At 42.9% G+C, this 24,623-nt stretch overlaps 1 protein-coding gene across 2 annotated transcripts in view; it reads left to right on the plus strand.

The window, feature by feature from the left end:
• The first annotated feature begins 2,651 nt into the window (after window positions 1-2,651).
• OLA1 (Obg like ATPase 1) overlaps window positions 2,652-24,623 on the plus strand; it is a 156,695-nt gene continuing 134,723 nt past the window's right edge. The window contains exons 1-2 of one of the 2 annotated variants that reach the window (XM_081095634.1): window positions 2,652-2,816; window positions 4,030-4,130. In XM_081095634.1, coding sequence (XP_080951760.1) covers window positions 4,030-4,130 — 101 coding nt within the window. In that variant the 5' untranslated portion in view covers window positions 2,652-2,816. Of the gene's footprint in view, window positions 2,817-2,924; window positions 3,316-4,029; window positions 4,131-24,623 lie in introns of those variants that run through there. The other variant, XM_081095635.1, reaches the window with a different exon arrangement.

Below are 24,623 nucleotides of genomic sequence, written 5' to 3' on the forward strand. Positions count from 1 at the left end.
GAAGTCCTGAAAGTAAGTGAAAATCAAGGTAGTTTATTTTAGATCTTCAAATTGTAATCACAGTATTTTAGGTATGCTATAAGTTTTTAACAGATTCTTAGATAGTTATTTGTGTAGTTATTTGTTTTTCTACCCTCCTAGATTGCAAGCTCCTTGAGGCTAAGGGCTATGTTTATCTCGTTCTTCACTGCTCCAAAGCCTAGGGCAATGCCTGGCATGGAGCAGGTACTCAAGAAAATAATTTTATATGAACAACAACAAAAAGTGAAGAATAGAATATTCTAAATATATGGAATTACTTTCTGGACACCTGATATGATAAAAAGTTTAGTGTAGAGCAAGCATGTCAAACTCAAAGGCTAACATGGGCCAATAAACAAGGTTTAAGTTTATGTGGGCCACAAAAGAACAAAAACTTTAATTTTCATAGAAATGTAGGTTTATTTCGATAGAGGCATGCTGAAATACAAAGGGCTGAAATAAATGCATAATCGTTAACATAAAATAATAGAACATTTAATAAAAATTAATATTTTTTTGTGAACATTAACTTACCAGACACTGAATAACTGCACAAATTAATAAGCATAACACAAACCTATTTTTCTTGTTTTCCGAAAGCGAAATATTTCCTGTTGCGTACACTAAACAAGTTAGTCCAAGACTAATGACATGGCCATTGGCTGCTAAAATATTCGCTGCTAGTATTAGTGGAGAGAAATGGTGCTCCTGTGCGTAAGGGGCATAAGGGAAATGAATGCAACATGATTATAGAAATCAGTCATTAGCGAACGTTGTAGTTCATTATTAATAATTATGTATAACAGGATATTGTAAAAATTAAGTTATGAACTTTTTATTAAAACGTTTCTTACATACCGTTATATTGGCTGGCCCACAAAAGTATTTGTTTGTGGGCTGCATGTGGCCCGCAGATGGGCTTCAAGTTTGACATGCTTGGTGTAGAGGGAAAAAAAATCTGACACAGGTTAACAGAAAAATGTTACTTAATGACACTATATTGGGCACTTATTTTTTTTAATTGAAATATAATTAACATATAACATTATGCATGTTTAAGGTGTACAATGTGTTGATTTGATAAACTTATATACTGCAATATGATTACCACCACGGTGTTAGCTAACAGGTCCACTGCCTTACACAAAATCACAATTTCTTTGTTCTAATGAGAACATTTGAGATGCAGTCTTTTAGCAACTTTCAAGTATATAATACAGTTGTCCTTTGAACCACATGGATTTGAATTGTTCGGGTTCACTTATGTACACATTTTTTTCAATAAATACTTTAAATGTATCTTAAAAAAATTTTAGCTTACTGTATTGTAAGGATACAGTATATAATTCATGTAACATACAAAACGTGTTAGTTGACTGTGTTGTTGGTAAGGTTTCTGGTCAACAGTAGGCCAGTAGTAAAGTTTCCGGGAAGTCGTAAATGGACTTTCAAATGCACGGGGTCAGCGGCCCCACCCCTGCATTTTTCAAGGGTCAGGATCTAAATGAAAGAATTCCTTCTACAGATGGAGCTCATGGTGTAGTCAGGTGTGGGTGAGATCCTCATATCAACAATAGATCTTATTACTATTTGTGACCTTCCTATGTAGTAGCTACCAGCTCTACACACATTGTCTCATTCTGTCCTCACAATAATCTCGTCGGGCGAGTCTCCACGGCCTCGTTTTATACAGGCGGAAACTTTGCAACCCAGAGGGGTGACTCTGTCCAGGGACACACAGCTAATAGGTAGTGGAATCCAGACTGGAAACGACGTGTCCCAAATTCCGAAGGCCCCCGTCTTAACTATCCAAAGGGAAAGGGGGTGGGGTGTGAGGGTTGGCTCCATTAAACTCATTTTGGGGTCCCATCCGGGAAACATGCCTTAACGATAAGGTGATGAAGGAGCCCTGAGATAATAAGATCATAAGCTTTCCTTACTCTTTTTTTTAATCCTCACCAGAGGGCATGCTTAGAGAGAGGAAGGAAGGGAGAGAGAGCAACATCAATGTGAGAGAGAAACAAGGATCAGCTGCCCTCCATACTGCCCCACCCGGAACCCACGCATGTGCCCTGACCGGAATCCAACTTTTTCGTGCACAGGACAATGCTCAACCAACTGAGCCCATCCGGGCGGGCATTCCCCCCCGCCTTTTTTTTTTTTTTAACGAAACTTTAACAGCTTCTCACCATCTGTACTGACTAAAGATAGTTACAGGAAAAGGAGGCGGGCTGGGGCCGTGGTATCCGAGAACTCGGTACGCGGCCGAAGCAGGGATGGCGTGGCGGTTCGCCAAGTCCCCGGCGACCCGTCTCTGGGCGGGCGGTCAGGGCCAGGGTGCCCCGAGGTTCGTCGGGTGAAGTGTGCAGCTGCCAGCGGCGAACGAGCGTGCGCTGGCAACGTGGGGCGCTCGACAGGAAGGAAGCCGAGAACCGGGCAGAGAAGCCGAAGGCGCGGAGAGGGCGGAAGACCTAAGCTCCGAGGCGGGGCCGGGCGGCGCTGGCTAATGCTCCCGCCCAGTGCGGCGCCACACAGCTCCTCCCACCTTACTCCCGCCTCCCGGCCGATCGGGCCAATGAGAGGGGCGAGCGGGTGCGCGGGGCGGGGCCGAATGCGCGGCTTGCGCGCAGGTGCCGTCCGGAGCCCCGCCCGCCGGTCCTGCCGCCGCCGTCGTGCGTGCCGCTTGGCGGAGAGGCCGGGCTTGCGCGTCTCCTCCTTCCTCCCCGCCTCCCGCTGCCGGTAGGACCCATCTGCCGCTCCTCTGGGACCCCGTGTCATCGCCTGCCCCCAGCACGGTGAGCCCCGCAGGGAGGCTAGGAGCGCGCTCCCCGCCGCGTCTTCGACGCCCTGGTCCGTTGCTCCGAGGCGGGCGTCAGGCAAGGGCCGGGCGGCCGGGACGGAGGGAGGGCAGCAGGCGGCGTGGGGTGTGCGGATGAATGAGGCGCCCTCGCACTAGGCCGCGCGTCCCCAGCGGGCCCACGCCTCACGCTGCGCGCTCCGGGGCACGCCTCGGACGGCCAGTGGCCCGGTGCTGAGCAGGCAGATGTCGGGTAGGGGCCCGCTCTGGCTGGGCGGCCGGCCGTCCCTCGGTAGCAGGCCGGAGGACTGCAGGGGCTCTGCGCTGGCAGCTGTGCTTGGGAGGCCTGGGGTCTGGCCGGGAACAGGTGTGAGTTAAGACCTGAGAAGGGAGATCCCTGGCTCTTGGCGGCAGGGATCTGAGGCTGGGATGTCCCTTCCTGAGCACCGCCTCTCTAACGTGAGGTTGGCTGGCCGTCCTCCTGAGTTCCGTTGGCAGTAAGTAGCAAAGTGAGGTTCGTTCTGCACCGAGGAGCTTGGAGCCAGATGCACAGGGACTGATAAAAGTTTCGACTTGTGAATAAAAAAGGGTTGATGGATTCGTTTAGGGCTAGAAATACGAGGGTAGATTCCGGAGGTTGCGTGTGAACATCCTGATGATGAGTCGTATATCCACAGTGCCCAAGTTGGGAGAGACTTGGTTGGGAAGACCTTGATGCTGGCGTGGTTCGTCCATGTGAAAAATAGTGCTTTCGGGGGGAAATGGAAACAACAAGTTCCCAGTAAGAGGGATGGTTTGGTGTAGGCGACTTGGTTGCTGGTGGTTCTAGAATAGATTTTCTTTGACTCTCTTGTCTGTGCTCCTGCTTCCTAATGTTTTCATACCTTTGACCTTGTGTTAAGAAACAAAGTGTTTCTGAACAGTCTAGATGCAGTTAAATTTATGTTCGACTTATGGTGCCAGATATTTTTCAGGTCAGTCTTTTCAGGACTTATCAGGAGTAACTGCTTTGACAACTATCAAAATCAGATTTGTGTATAAAACTTAAAGTTTTTTGTTGTTGTTGAAAAATAAAGTGGATTTAACTGTCAGTTTTTGATTGATATATACAGTATGCTTGATTCTTAATCTATTATTCAATAACATATTTTGTATGATGAAATGTATTCTTGGTTGATGGGGATGGTAATATATTTGTTTTGATATTTCAGATGCCCCCCAAAAAGGGAGGTGATGGAATTAAACCACTCCCAATCATTGGAAGATTTGGAACCTCTTTGAAAATTGGTATTGTTGGATTGCCAAATGTTGGGTAGGTGAATGTTGGGCTTTTTTCAATTTCATCTTGCAAATATTTTGACTCCTGTTGTAGAAATGGGAACTCATGAGGTAATTAAAATTTAAGGCAAGAGTCTAGGAAGCTGGAATCTATATTAATAATAGACAAATATGTAAATTTACCATCCCTCTGTGATGCCCACAGCCAATCAGGAGCGAGTATGCAAACTAACCCAACAAAGATGGCAGGCCTGTGGGCAGCAGGGATGTGCGCAGGTGACTAGCGGCCGGGGGTGGGCCTATGTGTGCAGGTGCTGAGCGGCTGGGGGTGGGGTGGGATGCCCACCCACCCGCCACTTAGATGGGGCGATGCGGCAGACGTCCCCGGGACCCCGCCCCCTCTGAGCCTGTGGCCAGCATGCGCGTGCATTGGGGACAAGTGGCTTGGGTCCCACTGGGGTACGCCACTGGAGTGTCAGGTCCTGTCAGCCCAGCCTGGGGGTGGCTGGAGTTCCCAGTCCTTTTGGTTTCTGTAGCTCCTGGACCAAAAGTGGAAACCAAGAGTGTGGGGAGCACCAGGAATTCTGGGAATCGTAGTTCTGGTGGCAGCCCCTGGACCAGAAGCAGAAGCCCAGAGTGCTGGGAGCACCAGGAATGCTGGGAATTGTAGTTCTGGTGGCAGATGTGTTGCGGGATCTCCTAGACTAGGGGTGAGCAACCTTTTTGTGAATGCGTGCCAAAACCAGCAAAATCTCTGACTCAAAATTCTTCTGCGTGCCAACCCTAATTTTTTGAGAACATGTTATGCTTGCTTGATATCTCTTAAGGTGTACATATGTGAAGAACCTTGAAGAAATAATAAAATTCAATCGAGCGGCAAAAACACAGTATATGATGATGAAAAATACATTTATGTTTTAATGTATACATGTACACTGATAGTCCGACAGAAAACTTTATGACTCCGTTTGATATTATCAGTGGGACTTTTGCTGCTGCATCACTGATGACAGATTTTACATCAGGTTTATATTTCGTGACCTTCAGAGATATGCACAAGCTACTACTTTCATCCGTCAGGCTACTCCTATTACGAGACTTAACAAAATTCATCACTGAGAACAAAGATTCACAAGCGTATGTGGATGAAACCAAAACACTGGTCGGATCTAGGAAGGCAGGGAGAGTTAAGGCAGAGGCATAGAAATTGCTCTTCCCCTCTCTCGTCAATCAATGTCTATGGTCTTTAAGATAACTTGTTATGTAAAATTATTTATTTATCTAAGATGCACCTACACTGAATTTATCTGAAAAATAAAAAAGTCGATATTAAGAAAAAAAATTGTAAATGGAAGATTATAAGAGAGGGTTTTGCATGCCAGCAAAAGTTACTGGCGTGCCATGTTTGGCACATGTGCCAGGGGTTGCCCACCCCTGTCCTAGACACTAGAGCAGAGCCTGGAGCAAGTTACTGTTGTGGTGGGGGATGGAGGGAAAGCAAAGGTGAGAGACATAAGTAAAGTCAGAGTGTCGAGGAAAAATTAAAAGGAAGATATCCAGCAACTTCTAGGAAATCTCCACCAATGAAGCAAAGAAAAATAAAAGACCTCTATTCTGTGAGCACCAAACCAAACTGGGTTGGGGTCTAGACAATTCGCTCATATGATTGCAAAGACAGACAGAAACTCCCAGATTGGAGAGGGTTCCCCTGAGGGCTCCCAGATTGGAGAGGGTGCAGGTCAGGCTGAGGGACCCATCCCCTGTGCACAAATTTTGTGCACCAGGCCCCTAGTATTAATATATTGCAAAATAAGGTTTTTGTTTAGTTGTATTTTATATTTGGTTTTCTATATAGATACTGTGTTGAAACTTGAGTTACTTATATTGCTTGTTTTGCTTAAACTCAGAGAAACTCAGAGGATGAAGCAACAGAGTTAAAACATCGAGTTGAACCAGATCAGCTATTTGCTTGAAGCTGTTGGGAGACACACAGTATTGAATTTACGTGGATATGGAATAGTTTAAATTTGATTATGGTACTGGCTGGCTATGTAGAATACCTATCTAGACTGGCTACCAGATGCCATGTAGTAGGATACTTTAGGAAATAGTTATAAAAGCCCTATTATAAATTTGATTAGATTTTTGGGAGATCAGGGATTGGATGGCTAAGTCTTTTTAAAAATTATTAATAAAGCTTTATTGTTCGGATTATTACAGTTGTTCCTCTTTTTCCCCCCAATAGCTCCCTTCCACCCGGTTCCTACTCCACCCCATGCCCTTACCATGCCACTGTCCTCGTCTATTGGTGTACGATTTTTGTCCAGTCTCTTCCCTCACTCCCACACCCCCTTCCCTCCGAGAATTGTCAGTCCACTCCCTTTCTATGCCCGATTCTATTATATTCACCAGTTTATTCTGTTCATCAGATTTTTTTATTCACTTGATTTTTAGATTCACTTGTTGATAGATATGTATTTGTTGTCACTTTGTTGTTCATAATTGTTATCTTTACCTTTTTCTTCTTCCTCTTCTTAAAGGATACCCTTCAGCATTTCATATAATACTGGTTTGGTGTAATGAACTCCTTTAGCTTTTTCTTGTCTGTGAAGTTCCTTATCTGACCTTCAATTCTAAATGATAGTTTTGCTGGGTAGAGTAATCTTGGTTGTAGGTTCTTGCTATTCATCACTTTGAATATTTCTTGCCACTCTCTTCTGGCTGCATAGTTTCTGTTGAGAAATCAGCTGACAGTCGTATGGATACTCCCTTGTAGGTAACTAACTGTTTTTCTCTTGCTGCTTTTAAGATTCTCTTTGTCTTTTGCTCTTGGCATTTTAATTATGATGTGTCTTGGTGTGGTCCTCTTTGGATTCCTTTTGTTTGGGGTTCTCTGCTCTTCCTGCACTTGTAAGTCTATTTATTTCACCAGGTAGGGGAAGTTTTCTGTCATTATTTCTTCAAATAGGTTTTCAATATCTTGTTCTCTCTCTTCTTCTGGCACCCCTATAATTCGGATGTTGGTACGCTTGATGTTGTCCCAGAGGTTCCTTACACTGCCTTCATATTTTTGTATTCTTTTTTCCTTTTGCTTTTCCAGTTGGGTATTTCTTGCTTCTTCGTATTTCACATCTTTGACTTGATTCTTGGGATCCTCTAGTCTGCTGTTGGATCTCTGTGTATTATTCTTTATTTTAGTAAGTGTATGCTTAATTTCTGATTGGTTCTTTTTCATATCCTTGAGGGTCTCACTAAATTTCTCGGAGGTTTCTAGAAGATTCTTGAGTAACCTTATAAGTGTGTTTTTGAACTCTATATCTAGTAGTTTGCTTTCCTCCGTTTCTTTCGTTTGTGACATGTTTCTTTGTCTCTGCATTTTGGCTGCTTCCCTGTGTTGATAGAGTGGCTTTGTGTGTTAGGTGTCCTATAGGGCCCAGTGGCTCAGCCTCCCCAGTTACCTGAGGTTGACACTCTTGGTGCACCCCTTTGTGGGCTTTGTGTACAGTCTTGTAGTTAAGTCTTGATTGATGTTGGTATCACTGGGAGGAATTGACCACCAGGCCAATTGGCTGTGAGGACCAGCTGTGTCTACAATGGGAGAATTGCTGTGCTGGAGACACCCTTATAGAGCAGGACTTGCTTCAGTGGGGCTTTGGTGCTCACTGAGTCTGCCCCTTGAGTGTGTCTCTTATGGATCTGAAGAGTTGTACTCTGGTATGGTCTCACTCTGACCACTGGGTACACTGGCTCTTGGATCTCCAAGGAGGAGCAAAGTCAGCCACTGCCTGAGGCCATCCATCCGGAGCTATAGAGATATCTGCAGATTCCTCCTCTTTGTTTGGGGTTTGGAAGAGCTCAGATGAGGCCCAGCTCTGAAGCAATGCAGGCTGCTGTCTAGGCCTTCTTTTGGAAGCTTTGGGGCTCTTTGACCCAGCTGCAGTTTGTTAGGTTTTAGATTGCAAAAGAACAGGCCATTCATATGCAAAAGCCTCTGCTCACAGCTTGGGTGGGGTTGTAAATTGTGTGGGGTGGGGTCTCAAGGAATCATCAGGGTGGAGCAAACCACAATGGCTGCCAGTCTGCTCTGCCTCGTGGAGTTCCCAGGGTCTCTGTGTCCAGCGGCCCTGTGCAGGATCAACGATCGCTGCAAGCACCTCTGTGAGAAAGCTGCCCTCCTGTTCTGGCCCGATGCTAGACAGTCCACTTTCTCCCTGTATGAGTCTGGGTCTCCAGAGTCTCGCCTGGAACTGGAGTTCAGAGCAATTGGGAGCTTGTATCTCCCTCCCAATTGAAAAAGAGAACAGTGTACCCAGTTGCCAGCATGTTTGCGCGCACGCCTCCGTACCTCTGCACTTCCGCACCTCTGCACCTCCTACTGGTTTCAATGCGCTTTTCTCTTTCTTTCTAGTTGCACAATTTCCACTCAGCCAGCCTTCCTGTGGTTCTGAATGATATTCGTTTTGTCTTTTAGTTGTAATTTTGATGTGGTTGTGTCAGGCAGCAAGTACAAGTGTGTACCTATGCTGCCATCTTGGTTCCTCCCAGATGGCTAAGTCTTTACTGGAAAAGGAGGTAACAATTTTAAGTGTAATACTGGAAGTTATTAGATAAAAGGGTGTTATGAAGTGGCTATCTGAAAGTTGTGACAGCAAAATTGAGTTATGTAATGTTTAAAATTAAGTGAATCATTTATTTGCAAATAAGGCAGTGATAGGAAACATAGGTGGGGTTTATCATATAAATCTATACACTTGCAACTTGAATGTTCAGTCTACTTCTTTTATTATTTGCCCTTCTATTTCAATACCTTTTATTAGCTATCCTATATAACAAAAGCCTAATATGCAAATTGTCCCCTTGGGTGGTTCTTCGACTGGGAGACCGGGAGTTCCACCGCTCACTATGATGTGCATTGACCACCAGGGGGTGGTGTGGAACTTGGTGATGTGGTGCTGGCAGTGGGCGGCAGTGGAGGCGCTGTCAGCTCCAATGGGCACCGAGGAGAGCAGGACTGTGGTGGGATGGTGGAGCAAGTGAGTGGACGGTGCCAGGCCAAAGCGGGTATGTGCAGGGGCCCAATCGCCCTGCTGATTGCCCCACAGACAGCATCCGGTGGCAGTAAGCGGGGAGGGGGAAGGCCAACTGGCTCTCAGGTGCTGAGGGGGCCGGGTGGGGAGCCTGGTCCCGATTGATCACCTCGCAGGCGGAGTGGTGGAGCAGGTGAGGGGGCGGCACCAGGCCAAGGTGGGGTGCCAGGCGGGGCTGCGGGGCTGTGAGGCTGGTGGCATGAGTTGGGGTCCGATCTCCACAGGCCACCCCGAGGGACCCCAACCATGCATGAATTTGTGCACCGGGCTTCTAGTAAAATATAAAATGTCTCAAGAGTGATTAGGGTGTGCTAATGGATTTATTATGGTGACTGAAGTATTTTGACATGTGCTTTAGGTTTTCAGATTGGTGGCAGGTAGGGCAACCATGTTCTTTCATGTGGAAAGAGCCCCTTGAAGCCCCTGTCATAGAGATTGCTTAGTGAATGGAGCATGGCTTGATCAAATAAAGCAGTTCTTAAATTTTTGTAATGTAAAACATAAACAAGTGTGCCTGTCCTAATTTCTTTCCTGAAGCCAGAGAGGTTTCCATTTTGAAGGGGTTTCCTGCTGTGATATAGGCTGCTTACAAAGTAAATGAAATAGAGAGCATGGAAATATAAGCAAAACAAATAATTAAGCAAAGTACTGTAGGGTGCTGTCAATAAACTTGAAAGCAAGATATTGTCATTATGTGTGTTGTGTTCTCTACTGCACCTGAAAGCAAGACATACTAGTAGTTTTTAGATATTAACATACTTCTCTTATTCTAGAATCACTGCAGTCAGTGCAACTGGACATTAAATGGACTACTTTAAAATGGGCCACCTTAAGAAGTATTTCTTATATAAGGTTTTTAGTCGTAAAGTATATGAGAGTTAATCTCAAATATTTTATTATCCAGTATAAATGTGCTATTTATGCTTTTAAATTAAATACACCTTCAACCCCATCCCTCAGTTTTATTGAGGTACTTTACAAACAGTAAAATTCACTCATTTTAATAATGTACAGCTTACTGAATTTTGGCAATTGTGTTTGGTTGTGAACATACCCAGTATATGAAGATTTGGCTTCTAGATTTTTAAAAAAATATATTTTATTGGTTTTTTACAGAGAGAAAGGGAGAAGGATAGAGAGTTAGAAACATTGATGAGAGAGAAACATCGATCAGCTGCCTCCTGCACACCCCCTACTGGGGATATGCCTGCAACCAAGGTAGATGCCCTTGACCGGAATCGAAGCTGGGACCCTTCAGTCCGCAGGCCGACGCTTTATCCACTGAGCCAAACCGGTTAGGCTGGCTTCTAGATTTGTTCTGCTTTTTCTTACCTGAGTGACACTATAAATTATCTCCTCTTGGTCCAGTGTATTATTGTAAGTGTGAGTCTTGGATGCTACTTTAAAATAAAAACCTACTTTAAAAAAATTAATTTTCTTTAGAGTAGTTTTAGTCTCACAGCAGAATTGAAGGGATGGTGCAGAGATTTCCCATATACTGCCTGCTCTCACACATACATAGCCTTCCTCCTTATCAACATCTTCCAGCTGAGTGGTACATTTGTTACAATTGATGAACCTACATTTACACATCATAATTACCCAAAAGTCCATAGTTCACCTTAGGGTACACTCTTGGTGTTGTACATTGTATGGTTTGGGACAAATGTCTAATGGCATGTACCCACCATTATAGTATCATACAGAGTAGTTAAGTTTCTTCCATGTCTTTTCATGGCTTAAATAGTTCATTTCTTTTTTTTTTTTTTTTAATATATTTCTTTATTGACTTATGAGAGGAAGGGAGAGGGAGGAAGAGATAGAAACATCAATGATGAGAGAGTCATTGATTGGCTGCCTTCTGCACGGCCCCCCTGGGGACCAAGCCCGCAGCCCGGGCATGTGCCCTTGGCCGGAATTGAACCCGGGACCTTTCAGTCCCCAGGCCAACGCTCTATCCACTGCGCCAAACTGGCTAGGGCAGTTCATTTCTTTTTAGTGCTGAATAATATTCCATTTTCTGGATGTACCATAGCTTATCCATTTACCTTCTGTAGGACTTGTTGGTTACTTCCAAGTTTTGGAAGCTTTGAATAAAACTGCTGTAAACATCCATGTGCAGGTTTTTGTGTGAACATAAGTTTTCAGCTTATTTGGGTGCATACCGAGGAGCACAATTGCTGGATTGTATGGTCAGACTATGTTTAATTTTATAAGAAACTTAAGTGGCTGTACCATTTTGCACTCCCACCAGTAGTGAATGAGAGTTTCTGTTGCTCCACATCCTTGTCAGCATTTGGTTTTCAGTGTTCTGGATTTTGGACATACTAATAGGTATGTAGCAGTGCCCCATTGTTGTTTTAATGTGCATTTCCCTGATGACATATGGTGTGAGCATCTTTTCATGTGCTTTTTTGCCATTTGTATATCTTTGATGAGGTCTCTGTTAAGGTATTTGGCACATTGTTTTGATCATGTTATTTGTCTTCTTACTGTATTGTAAGAATGCTTTGTACATTTTGGATAACAGTCCTTTATCAGGTGTGTCTTTGCAAATATATTCTCCCAGTCTGTGGCTTGTTTTCTCATTCTCTTGATGTAGTCTTTCACAGAGCAAAAGTTTTTTTTTGTTGTTTGTTTTTTAATATATATTTTTTATTGATTTTTTACAGAGAGGAAGGGAGAGAGATAGAGAGTCAGAAACATCGATGAGAGAGAAACATCGATCAGCTGCCTCCTGCACATCTCCCACTGGGGATGTGCCCGCAACCCAGGTACATGCCCTTGACCGGAATCGAACCTGGGACCTTTCAGTCCGCAGGCCGACGCTCTATCCACTGAGCCAAACCGGTTTCGGCAGTTTTTTGTTTGTTTTTTTTTAAATATATTATTGATTTTTTTTACAGAGAGGGTGGGAGAGGGATAGAGAGCTAGAAACATCGATGGGAAAGAAACATCGATCAGCTGCCTCCTGCACACACCCCACTGGGGATGTGCCTGCAACCAAGGTACATGCCCCTGGCCGGAATCGAACCCGGGACCTTTCAGTCCACAGGCTGACGCTCTGTCCACTGAGCCAAACCAGCGAGGGCAAACGTTTTTAATTTTAATGAAGTCTAGTTTATTATTTCTCTCATGGATCATTCTTTTGGTGGTGTATCTAAAAAGTCATTGCTATATCCTGTATCATCTAGGTTTTCCCCTTAGTTCTTAGGAATTGTATAGTTTTGGGTTTTACATTTAGGTCTGTGATCCATTTTTAGTTAAATTTTGTGAAGGGTCAAAGGCCAGTATCTAGATTCTTTTTTTTGTGTGTGTGCTTGTGGATGTCCAGTTGTTCCAGCACCATTTGTTGAAAAGACTATCTTTGTTCCATTGTATTACCTTTGCTCTAGAAACTACATTTTGATATTCCAGACTTCTTTGCTGTGTCATGGGACAGCTCTTCTTGTTGTTACCACTGCATGAGATGGGATTAGTTTCAATTAAGAGTGTTGGAAAACCCCAGATAACATTGGTTTAACCAGAAGTTTCTTTTTTATGTAAAAGTGTGACTTTTGCAGTTAGAGATTGGTATACTGACTCTGCTTATGAACTCCTCAGGAACCCCAGCTGCTTTAATTTACACTTTGGTGATCCCAAGTGTGTGGACTTTATCTTCATGGTTCAAGGTGTAATTTCCAGGCAGCTGGTTATCTGAAGGGTCAGATAACTTGCAATCTCTTAGGGATTGTTTCCCCCTGTAAACTGCCACATCATTCCTTTGCTAACTTCTGCTAACAGCCCTTGGTCCAGATTTAGTTGCAAGAATTTATTTGCAAGGAAGGCTAGGAAATGTCTTTATTTTGATGGTCATATGTTCAGTTAGGAATTCTGTTACCTGGAAAGGAGAGAATGGATATTGGATAACTGTATAGTACTCTGTTTGAACACTCAGTAACTGTCCCAAGGGAGTATTTGTCTTCCTTAGTTGATACTTCTGAGAATGTGCTTTGGTTGTTCATACAACTTGCCTTTTCCCAATTTGACACAGAACAACCACAAATTCTTTTTTTTTCCATGTTAGTGACATTTATTTATATTGCAACCACAGAGTCGTTAAAAGCTATTTACTGTTGTTTAGGGAAAACATCGTAGGAAATGCTAAAAAAAAATAATCACAAGATAATTATGTTCAGTGTTTCAGATTTCTATTCTTTGTATAGCAAACCATTCCAGAAGTTTATGGCTTAAACCAGGGGTGGGGAACCTTTTTTCTGCCAGGGCCATTTGAATATTTATAACATCATTCAAGAGCCATACAAACTTATCAACTTCAAAATTAGCCTGTTATATTTGGTCAAACATTTAATTAACTCACTGCTAATGCATGGCAGTGCCAAACCAAAATATTTTCGTGGGCCTTATATGGCCTGCAGACTAGACATTCCCCACGGCTGGTTTAAACGATAACAATTTATTTCATGACTAGAGGCTCAGTGCATGAAAATTCGTACAAGAGTAGGCCTTCCTTCCACGGGCTGTCAGCACCAGCTTCCCTCTGGCACCTGGGACCCAGGCTTCCTTCTTCCAGCCACCAGCAGGCATCCGGGACCCAGGCTGGCTTCCTTCGGGCCGCCCCCAGGCACCTGGGACCTAAGCTGGCTTCCCTCGGGCCGCCTGCAGGCACCCGGGACTGGACTGGCTTCCCTCTGGCTCCCGCTTAGTCAGGAAAGATGTCTGGAATGATGTCCAGAATACGTCTGGTCTAATTAGCGTATTACCCTTTTATTATAGGTTCTATAGGGTAGTTGGGTGAGTCTTTGCTGGTCTCACTGGGGATCTCTCATGCATTCAGACGGTGGCTAGTCAGTATTAGAATGTCCAAAATGGCCACACCCACAGGTCTGGGGCCTTATCAGGTTTGGCTGGAAGTCCGGGCATTTCTTTTCTCTTTGCCAGTACCTGTCCTCTCTCTCCTAGTGGTCTCCAGCCCAATTTCTTTGTAGCATGGTGGCTAGCTCCCAAGAGAGTGAAAGTGTGGCAGAGGCACAACACTCTTCCACCTAATTCTTTGGTCAAAGAAAGTCATGATGCCAGCCCAGAGACAAGGAGCGGGGGAGGAAAAATAGGCTCTACCTCCTGATAGGAGGAGTGGCAACAAATGTCTGGTTGTCTTTAATCCACTGCACTCTACTAATTTCCTAATATGGTTTGTATAAGCTCCCCTGGAAGAGTTGTCCTGGCTGATTCTTAGCTTCTTGTACTTACTGTAGAGCAAGCATATCAAACTCGTGGCCCACGAGCTGCATGTGGTCCCCAACGAATATTTTTGCAGCCCAACCAATATAATGGTATGTAAGAAACGTTTTAATAAAAATTGTGTAACTTAATTTTTACAATATCCTGTTATACATAATTATTAATAATGAACTACAACGTTCGCTAATGACTGATTTCTATAATCATGTTGCATTCATTTCCCTTACATGGCTTATGTGCAGGCGCACCATTTCTCTCCACTAATACTAGCAGTGAATATTTTAGCAGCCGATTGCCACGTCATTAGTCTTGGACTGACATGTTTGGCGTACGCAACAGGAAATATTTCGCTTTCGGAAAACAAGAAAAATAGGTTTATTTGTGTTATGCTTATTAATTTGTGCAGTTATTCAGTGTCTGGTAAGTTAATGTTCAAGAAAAAAATATTAATTTTTATTAAAATGTTCTATTATTTTATGTTAACGATTATACATTTATTTCAGCCCTTTATATTCAGCATGTCTCTATCGAAATAAACCTACATTTCTATGAAAATTGAAGCTTTTGTTCTTTTGTGGCCCACATAAACTTAACCCTTGTTTATTGGCCCGTGTTAGCCTTTGAGTTTGACATGCTTGCTGTAGAGGCTCCATTCTTGATTGCTTAAAGAAATTCCTTGGAGGAAGATTATTCTCTAGGCTGCTAATACTGGTGATGAGAGCATTTTCATTCTAAAGAGCTCATAAAGTTAAGCTGTGAATCAGAGATTCCCATGTCTGTGAATGGACAGAGTAACAAGCTTTTAAAACATTTTTTTTATAGTATACTGGAGACCCAGTGCATGAATTTGTGCACGGGTGGGGTCCCTTTGGGTGGTCTGCAGAGATCGGGCGCCAGCTCGTACCCCCCAGCCTTGTAGCCCCAGCTCGTGCCCCCAGCCTTTGCAGCCCCACAGCCCCACCTGCCACCCTGTCTTGGTCTAGCACCACCCCCTCACCTGCTCCACCATCCTACCTGCGGGGTGATTGATTGGGGCCGGCCAGGCCCCCCATCTGGCTCCCTCAGCGCCTGGGAGATGGGTGGCAGCCCCGCCCCCCACCGCGGCTGCTGGCCACCATCTGCGGGGCGATTGGTGGGGCAATAAGGCCCCCCCTTGCACCCGAATTGGCCTGGCACCACCCGTTCACCTGCTCCACCATCCCGCTGCAGTCCCGCTGCCATCGGGGGCTCATCAGGGCTGACAGCGCCTCCATTGCCGCCCGCTGCCAGCGCCATATCACCAGTGCCCACCATGTTCCATGCTGCCCCCTCGTGGTCAGCGCCAGTCATAGTGAGCGGTCAAACTTCTGGTCAAATGACTGCCTGAGGGGACAATTTGCATATTAGGCTTTGTTTATATAGGATACTAGGTGCTCAATAAGTATTTTATTTTCATGCTGACCAGATTTTTTTCCTAATATATGATTATAAAAGATTTCACATATGGAAAAGCACTGAATTTTTATATGTAATAATGTTTATTATATACATTATATACAAAGAACAATAAATAATTACGTTTATTTTATCCGTGGGATAAACTATATTTTTCTTTTATAGTTGTAAATTCTTAGCATTAATATCTTCCACTTATGATTATTGTTTTTTTGCAAAGAGTGCTTGCATGAACTAGTTTGAAATTGATGTGGAAGTGAAGGTACAGAGTGGTGCAAATTTTAGTTCTTAAAAAGTTTTTAGGTCATTTAAGGCCTTTTAAAAAGGTTTGCTTTTGATAGAACTATAGCAAAGGACAATAGTGATCTGAACGCCAAAGCTGGCCCTTGTTTTAAGTATGTACTCAACTAACTTAAACTCTGTGCCCTATTTGATGCTGTCAGTAACTCCCCACTTCTCTTGCTCTTTCTTCAGTCTTTTGTTTGCTATACTTCCTGAATTTGCTCCTTAATAATAGGTTTCTGGTCTTGGTTGTCTTCTCTTTTATACTTTCTCCCTAGTGGTCTCATCTCCTGTTTTTAATCATCTACTGGCTTCTATTTTCTAAATTTATATTCTGCTCAGGTTGCATCTGAGTTCCAGATTCATGTATCTTCTCCCCTGAATATCTCCAGTTAAAATGTCTCCACTCAGCATGACTGGGGCTAAGCTCATTGCCTCGTGTAGTCCCTATTTTGGGCAATAACACTACTTTCCATCCAGACACTTGAGAGATTTATTTTTGCATCCTTTTCCCTCAACTCTATTTTTTTGGTAGGGCACTAAACCTATCTATTTTCTTCACATTTTCATTCCTACTCATTTCTTACTTGAAGTATTGCAGAGGCTTCTGCTTTCTTCTTTCCTCTTCTTTGTACTGCTCCAATCAGTGAAAGGGAAACTTTATTGAGGCCCCAGGGCCTAGGGTATTCAGGCAAGAGGCAGCCCTGCTGGCTGAGCAGGTGGGTGGTGGAGGGGCCTTATTTGACCTTCTTGGGACACAGGTTGTTGGTGTGACAACATGTCTTGTGGGAGTTGACAGCACTGGGGTGCAGATGGGCAAAACAGTTGAGGCAGGTCATATTGTCACAGTTGTACTTCTAGGCGAGCTTATATGATTTGCAGTTATTTTTCTCCCATTCTGTAGGTTGTTGCCTTTTTACTTGGTTGCTTCCTACAGAGGTTTTAAGTTTGTTATAGTGTCATTTTTCTATTTTTGCTTTTGTTTCCTGGGCTTCTAATATCATATCTAAGAATCTAATAGCATGACTTTCCCCCTATGTTTTAGGAATTTTATAGTTTTAGATTCTGTGTTTAGATCTTCAATACATTTTGAGTTAACTTTTGCATATGGTATAAGGTAAGGGTCCAAGTTCATTCTTTTGTATGTGCTATCCAGTTTTCTCAGCACCATTTGTTGAAGAAACAGTTTTTCCCTATTGTGTGGTCTTGGAACACTTGTTAAAGATCATTTAACCATGTATGGGAGGCTTAATTTCTGGGCTCTATTTATTCCAATGGGCTATGTGTCTATCTTTATGCCGGTTTCACACTGTTTTGATTACTATAGTTTTGTTATATGTTTTGATATCAGGATTCATGCTGTAGACTTTTGGGGAAGAATACCATGGAGGTAAAGTGCCTTTTCTTGTTGCATTATAATTGAAGGATATATGATGCCAACACAACATATTACTGGTTATATTAACCTTGATCACTTGGTTAAGGTGGTGTCTACCAGATTTCTTCACTGTAAAATTATCTCTTTTCCCTTTCCAAACTCTGTTCATTAGAAGCAAGTTACTAAGTCCAACCCAATGGGAAGGGAATTAAGCTCCACCTCCTGAAGGAAGAAATATCAAAGAATTTGTAGATATTTGTTAGAACCACTACAATAAATTAATTAATATGTGGCAGAAAGATATTTTGAGGCTATTCAAATATCCTGTTTTTCTTTAAAGTTTCCCCTACTAAATTTTATCATTCCTCAGAATGGATTTTGCCTGCAACAATTATTAGTGGTGTTTTAATGGTGATATTTTAATTCCCTTATTTGTTTTTACATTTATTATTTGGAATTCTTCTATGAGGAAGATTTGTCTTGTCCCCACATTTTGTTATTTATTCACCTCACATTTCGTTATTTATTCAATCATTTATATAGTTGTATTTGGGCTCACTGAATTCTGTTTTAGTCTTTGGGTTATAACCCAAAACTATTAGTACTGTTTATTTTGTTGCTGAAATTGTTCTGACTTTGGCCATTAGGAGCTGTTCCTTAGAAGCAACTCATTAAGTCCATCCCACACCCAATGGGAAGGGAATTAAGCTCCACTTCCTGAAGGAAGAAATATCAAAGAATTTGTAGACATTTGTTAGAACCACTACAGTAAATTAATATGTAGGGGAAAGATATTTTGAGGCTATTCAAATATCGCCTCTTATAGCCCTTTGACATACCCCCACCACCCCCCTCCCCCTTCTTTAAAGTACTTTTTTACTCTCTGACACTAAAAGGTGTTTCAAACTACATTATATTTTTCCTGTCCCAGCCTTGACTCCAGGGAAGCCAGGTTTCTTTTACTGGAGAATGGTAGTTAGAAACTAAGATCCAGGCTCTAGGTATGATATGTGCTGCTGTACTGCTTTTGGTCCTTACACTTGTTAAGACACATAATGTGGTTATACTAACCCATGTATATACATATTGCTATTTATTTCTTTATCTAGCAGATAGATACTTTTTTTCCTTAACAGTTTAGTTGTAACCAAATTAAAAACATATTGAAAGAACATTGTACTTTTTTTCATGTTTGGATGTGTGTTCTATAAATGGTTAACTCAGAGTGCTGTGGATTTGCATTGGTATCCTGACTTCCTAATACATATTATAATTTTGCATAAGCTTTTAGATAAAACACCTATTTAGTCAGATTTATTTATAACAGTAAAATATGCAATTTCAAAAATAAAGATTTAGGTCCTAAATGGAGGGGCCATACATTATCTAGCCACTTTTTTTTTATGCTATCATTGCTGAAATAATATTTATGTAAACCCATTCTTGCAAAAGAGAGATATCTACAATTTTGAACCTCCTACTTTCAAGTTTTAATAATCTTAAGGAAAAAAGTGACTTTACCTGATCTAAATGTGAGTGTGTGTGTGTGTGTGTGTGTGTGTGTGAAAAACCCTCATTTCACAAAAAGCCTTATTGGCTTTTAACACTTCAGGCTGAGGCCAAAACTTTCAAATTCTTTGCTTTTGCAAGGCTTTTCTTTAATAGATTTGAATAGATCAAAATGTTTTAACTTACCACTGAAGCCTATAGAAATAATCTTTAGAAATTTTCCTTTTTTTTCTTCTTTATTTCTTTGTACCTTTTTGTACTTACAAAGCTATTGGAAGGTATAGATGACTTTATGAAATTTAAAATCCATGTCCACGATTAGATGATCTGTGAAAATGGAGATTTGTCTTCCATTCTAGTTTGTATGTAAGAATTTTTTCAGCCTAAGAGATAATGGATTTTTTTTTTTTTTTTTTTACCATATGATATGTTTGAAGGGATAAACTTTTTTCTTTTTTTTTTTTTAAATATGTATTTTATTGATTTCCCACAGAGAGAAAGGGAGAGGGATAGAGAGTTAGAAACATCGATGAGAGAGAAACATCGATCAGCTGCCTCCTGCACGTCCCCCACTGGGGATGTGCCCGCAACCAAGGTACATGCCCTTGACCAGAATCGAACCTGGGGCCCCTCAGTCCGCAGGCCGACACTCTATCCACTGAGCCAAACCAGCCAGGGCAACTTTTTTCTTTTTTATAAAACATATTTTTGTCCATGTAGACAGTAAAATTTGCTATCTACACTAATAAAAGAGAAACATGCAAATTGGTGTCACTCTGCTACGCCCACCAGCCAATCAGAGTGACTATGCAAATTAACCCAACAAAGATGGCGGTTAATTTGCATATGCAGGCGCAGAACGAAGACTGAAGGCTCCGGCCAGAGTGAAGACTGAAGAGGCTTGGCTTCTCTGCTGCGGCCTGGATCCTGGGTGCTGGAGGAAAACTGGTGCCAGCAGCCAGGGGAAGGAAGAAGGAAGGCCTGTTGTGTGAATCTTCGTGCAGTGGGCTTCTAGTACTTAATAATAGCCCTAAATTTGAAAATAACTCCATAAATTCCTTACAGTCTTTTTACATTGCAATTACGATGACTGTGGTAATAGCAGTGAGCAGTTTTTTAAAAACTGTAATATAAAAAAATACAGCTACATTTCTTTTGTCCCCTCCCTCATTCAAAAAGGCACAAGTGTTCTATAAGTGTTTGGGTTAATGAATATATTTAAATTTTGTTTTAGTACTTTTATTGTAACATTAGTTTGTAATGTTTTCATCACAGGTATATCCTCCTATATAATAAAAGGCTAATATGCAAATCGACCGAACAGTGGAACGACCGGTTGCTATGACGCACACTGACCACGAGGGGGCAGACACTCAATGTAGGAGCTGCCCCCTGATGGTCAGTGCGCTCCCACAGAGGGAGTACCACTCAGCCAGAAGCCGGGCTAATGGCTGGTGAGCGCAGTGGTGGTAGTGGGAGCCTCTCCTGCTTCCGTGGCAGTGCTAAGGATATCTGACTGCCAGGGGGCCTAAGCTGTCAGTTAGACATCCCCCGAGGGCTCCTGGATTGCGAGAGGGCACAGGCTGGGCTGAGAGACCCCCCCACCCCCACCCTGAGTGCATGAATTTCATGCACCGGGCCTCTAGTAATATATAAGTAAGGACCCATGGACTATTCTGGCAACTTAAGTATCACTTTTTGTTTTTGTGGGAAGGGAACAAGGTATGGAGAGTGGGCCCATTTATGTCACCATTTACTTCACATTTTTGTAGTTTTCCCTCTTGGGAGAAATATCCTAAGGATTCTGGTTGTGTTCTTAAGGTCCTCTTAAGTTTCCTCTGAATTCTTTGCTGGGTTCTGTGTCCTCCAGAATCTGCTTTCCATGAGTGTAAAGCCTCTTTTTCTGCTTAGAATGGGCATAAGGTTTCTAGGGAAAAGGCTGTGGGGGTCAGAGCACTTCTTTGAGACTTTTTTCAAACATTTTCAGATTTCTAGCCCCTTCAGGTGGCTTCTGTATTCTGCATGTATATGGCTTTTGTAGTTCTGGGTGAGAATTCTAATCTCCTGTTAGCTTTTGAATCTCACCCAGAAGCAGAATTTCTTCCCTCCCCCAATTTTTAAAAAAATCTGGTTATTTGCCTACAGAATTTTCCAAAGTCTGAATTTTGTTGATTGCATTTATGTGGTATCATTTAATATGTTCCTGTGTCCTCTTTATTTCCTGTAAAGTGGTAGTAATATCTATTAGTAAAGGCTTGATCAGATTAATATCAGATAATTTTTGATTGGATAATTTTGTCAAGAGTACGTGAATGATGATATATATACTTGTATTGTTAGGAGATACTATTTTACCCCTCTTTTTGCAGTATTAACTGTCATTGGCGATCATTACTCAGCTCCATTAATTCCTTAGGGGTTGCAGAATGGTAATAGTCTAAGTTTTTAATTCTTTTTTCACTTATTGCCTAGACTATGTCTATAAAATAATATCACTATCAACTCTTTGTTACTGTAAAAGTATAGCGTCACCTAGCATCCTTAAAAGGTGGTCATAGAGGGTTTTTGTTTTGTTTGTTAAGGATTATTAACAATTCATGGGTATAAAGTTACTGTTGACCCTTGAACAACAAGGGTCTGAGGGGGTGGGCATGGTTAGAGGGACCCACCATGGCACAGTTGAAAATCTGCCTCTAATTTAAATTGGCCCTCTGTATATGCAGATACCCAACTTCGGATTGAAAATTCATTTGTTACTGTTTATTGTAGCTATTTTTATTGATGCTCAGATTGATCCATTTTGGCCAGCAAGCCTATTCAAATTGGCTAGAGAGTGCTTTTGATAGGACTCTAAGACCTTCAACAATTTCCTTGTTTTCCCTTGGGAAAAAACATTTGGGACTCATCTATATATAGAGAGCGAGCCAGGGGCCGTTACATCTGAAACAACCAAATGGACGACTGAACAGGCCGAGTGGGGCGACCAGGCTGGCGGGGGGGGGGGGGGGGGGAGGGTTAGTGAGGGATGACCAAACGACTGAACAAGCAGGCTGCATGGGGCGACCAGGCCGGCAGTGGGGTTAGTGAGGGGCGACCCAACGACTGAGCAGCCAGTGGGGCAACCAGGCCGGCGGGGGGTGGAGGGAGAGCTGTTGGGGCGATCAGGCCAGCAGGCAGGCAGGCAGGGGTGATCAGGCCAGCAGGGGGGCAGTTAGGGGCGACCAGGCCAGCTTGCGGCTGCCGGCGCCCTAGGCTTCACTGCCTGTGCCGCCGCCTGCCTGGCTGGCAGGGACCAGAGTGTTGCGGGCAAGTTGCTCCCACCCCTGGTGGTGGAACGGGGAGGAGGGCGCAAGGAGGGGACCTCAGCTGGGGTCCTCCTGGCACTGGGAAGGGGCCCGGCCTGGTTCCAGTGGGGTGCTTAGGAAGTCTGGCTGAGCAGATTCATGTTCATACCAACTTACTCTGCCATCTTCCTCCAGCTCTCCAAGCTAGCCTCTCTGCCCCATCTGCCTGGGGGCATGGCCTATGGACAACCTCCCCAAGCACAGACTGTGAACCTGGAGACTCGAGGAAGAGTTTCTGGCGGGGCCTGGGTGGGGGCCAGTGCAGAACTACCAGGGCAGAGCTGCTTTGGTTTCTTGGTGAACATTGCAACCGACCCAAGGAGAAAACCAGGAGGGGAAAGGCCGGGAGCTGTGGATTCCCAGCACTTTAGTCACTTGAAAACAGTGAGGCGGCTGTACATCCAGATGAGAAGTGAGGGGGCTGAATACCACCATCGCTGGGTTCCCGTTGGTCTGAGGCCCAAGCATCCACCACAAGAAGGAAAAAACGGAGGGAGGGGCTCAGAGGAAGGGAGGACAATCGAAGGAAACGTGTCTAGACTTTCCCCAGCCATCTCCCTCTTTCCACTGCCTACAAAAGCCCCAGGCCCGGCCACATTTCTGTCTCCACCTTTTAGTCCCCTGTTCTCCAACCGCAGAGGAAAGTAATAAAGAAGGAGTCTGTACTGCCTCCAGAAATTATCTATATACCTGATCGGCCGGCTGCCTCCCGCAGAGGACATATCTGTCAGTAGGACATCCCCTGAGGGCTCCTGGACTGTGAGGGGGTCAGGGGGGGCAGGCCAGGCTGAGGGACCACCCCCTGTGCACAAATTTCGTGCACTGGGCATCTAGTAATATATAAAGAGTCCAATGCTTAAAAACAATCTAGCTCTATAGAAACAAATGATGTCATCTTAATTATCATTCCTAAGGTTCCGGAATTGTTACCAGGCTCTTAGAGGTTGCCAGTATAAATTCTACAACAGTCAATATTATTTGAGTGGGTTGTTAGCTGAGTCTGAATCTAGCCCAGTGGTTCCAAAACCCGACTTTACATATGCATCACCTGAGATATTTTAAAAATATGAAGGCCTACACCAGATCTTGAAAGAGCTGGTAATGGCATGCCTTTACATTCTCAGCTGATTCTGTTATAGGCAGGCATTTGAAAGCTACTGGTTGACCAATGGTGTTCTAAGCAACTAGCAATGATTTATGATTTATGTGGCTATTTTATCCATCGTTACTACATTTTTCTGAAATGTTTTGTCTGAATGTGATATAAGAAGCAATAAGAGCAATATTTAAAGACCTATAGGCAGTTGTAAGTATCTTGTTTCCAAACATGCTTCTCACCAGTAGTATTTAGATAAGCTTTGATTATTACCTCTTGTTCTTTACTCTCTTATAAGATTCTCAGTTTTTAAAAAAAAGGACTGATTCTTTGGTTTAAAAGTTCAATCAAATGAGCTAACTGTAGTGTGAGTTAATTTCTCCTGAAAATGTATTGGTAGGCTTAGATCTCATATTACTAGACATTTTTACCTTAAAAATTTTGGAAAAGAAAATAATAATTATCCATAATCCCACCATCCTAGCATAACCATTTTACTTTTGAATATTCTTTTCTTAACAAATTTAGTCTATATGCAAACATTTTTACATAATCATGTCTATCTGGAGTTAGCAAGCACCAGTCTCACAATTCTCATATAATCCTTTACTTTCTCAATTTCTCCAGTTAAATAAAAATTATATGATATTAATTTTTATTTTAAATTATCATGTGTGTTCTGTTTTTGGAGCAAGGAAGGAAAAGTCACTATAATGTGTCTGTATTACTGATGAAATTGAAAAGTAGCACAAAACAGATTAACAAACTTTTAAAATTCCATTTTAAAAAATTTTAATCTGATTTTTCTCACTGCAATTATATTTTTATTTATTTTTTTTAAATACTTTTTATTGATTTTTATAGAGAGAAAAAGGGAGATGGGGGAGAGAGAGAGAGAAATATTGATGAGAAGGAAAACATCTTTTGGCTGTCTCCTGCAAGCCCCCTACTGGGGAACGAGCTATAACCTGGGCATGTGCCCTGACCGGGAATCCAACCATCAACTCTTTGTTGTATGGGATGGCACTCAACCAACTGAGGCACACCGGCCAGGGCTCATATTTTTAAAAATGTGGCTGGTGTAGTCCAGCCAGTGTGGTTCAGTGGTTGAGTGTGGACCTATGAACTGGAAGGTTGTGGTTCAATTTCTGCTTGA

The sequence above is a fragment of the Myotis nattereri genome (assembly GCF_964212035.1).
Source record: "Myotis nattereri genome assembly, chromosome: 7".
NCBI classification, from domain to species: domain Eukaryota; kingdom Metazoa; phylum Chordata; class Mammalia; order Chiroptera; family Vespertilionidae; genus Myotis; species Myotis nattereri.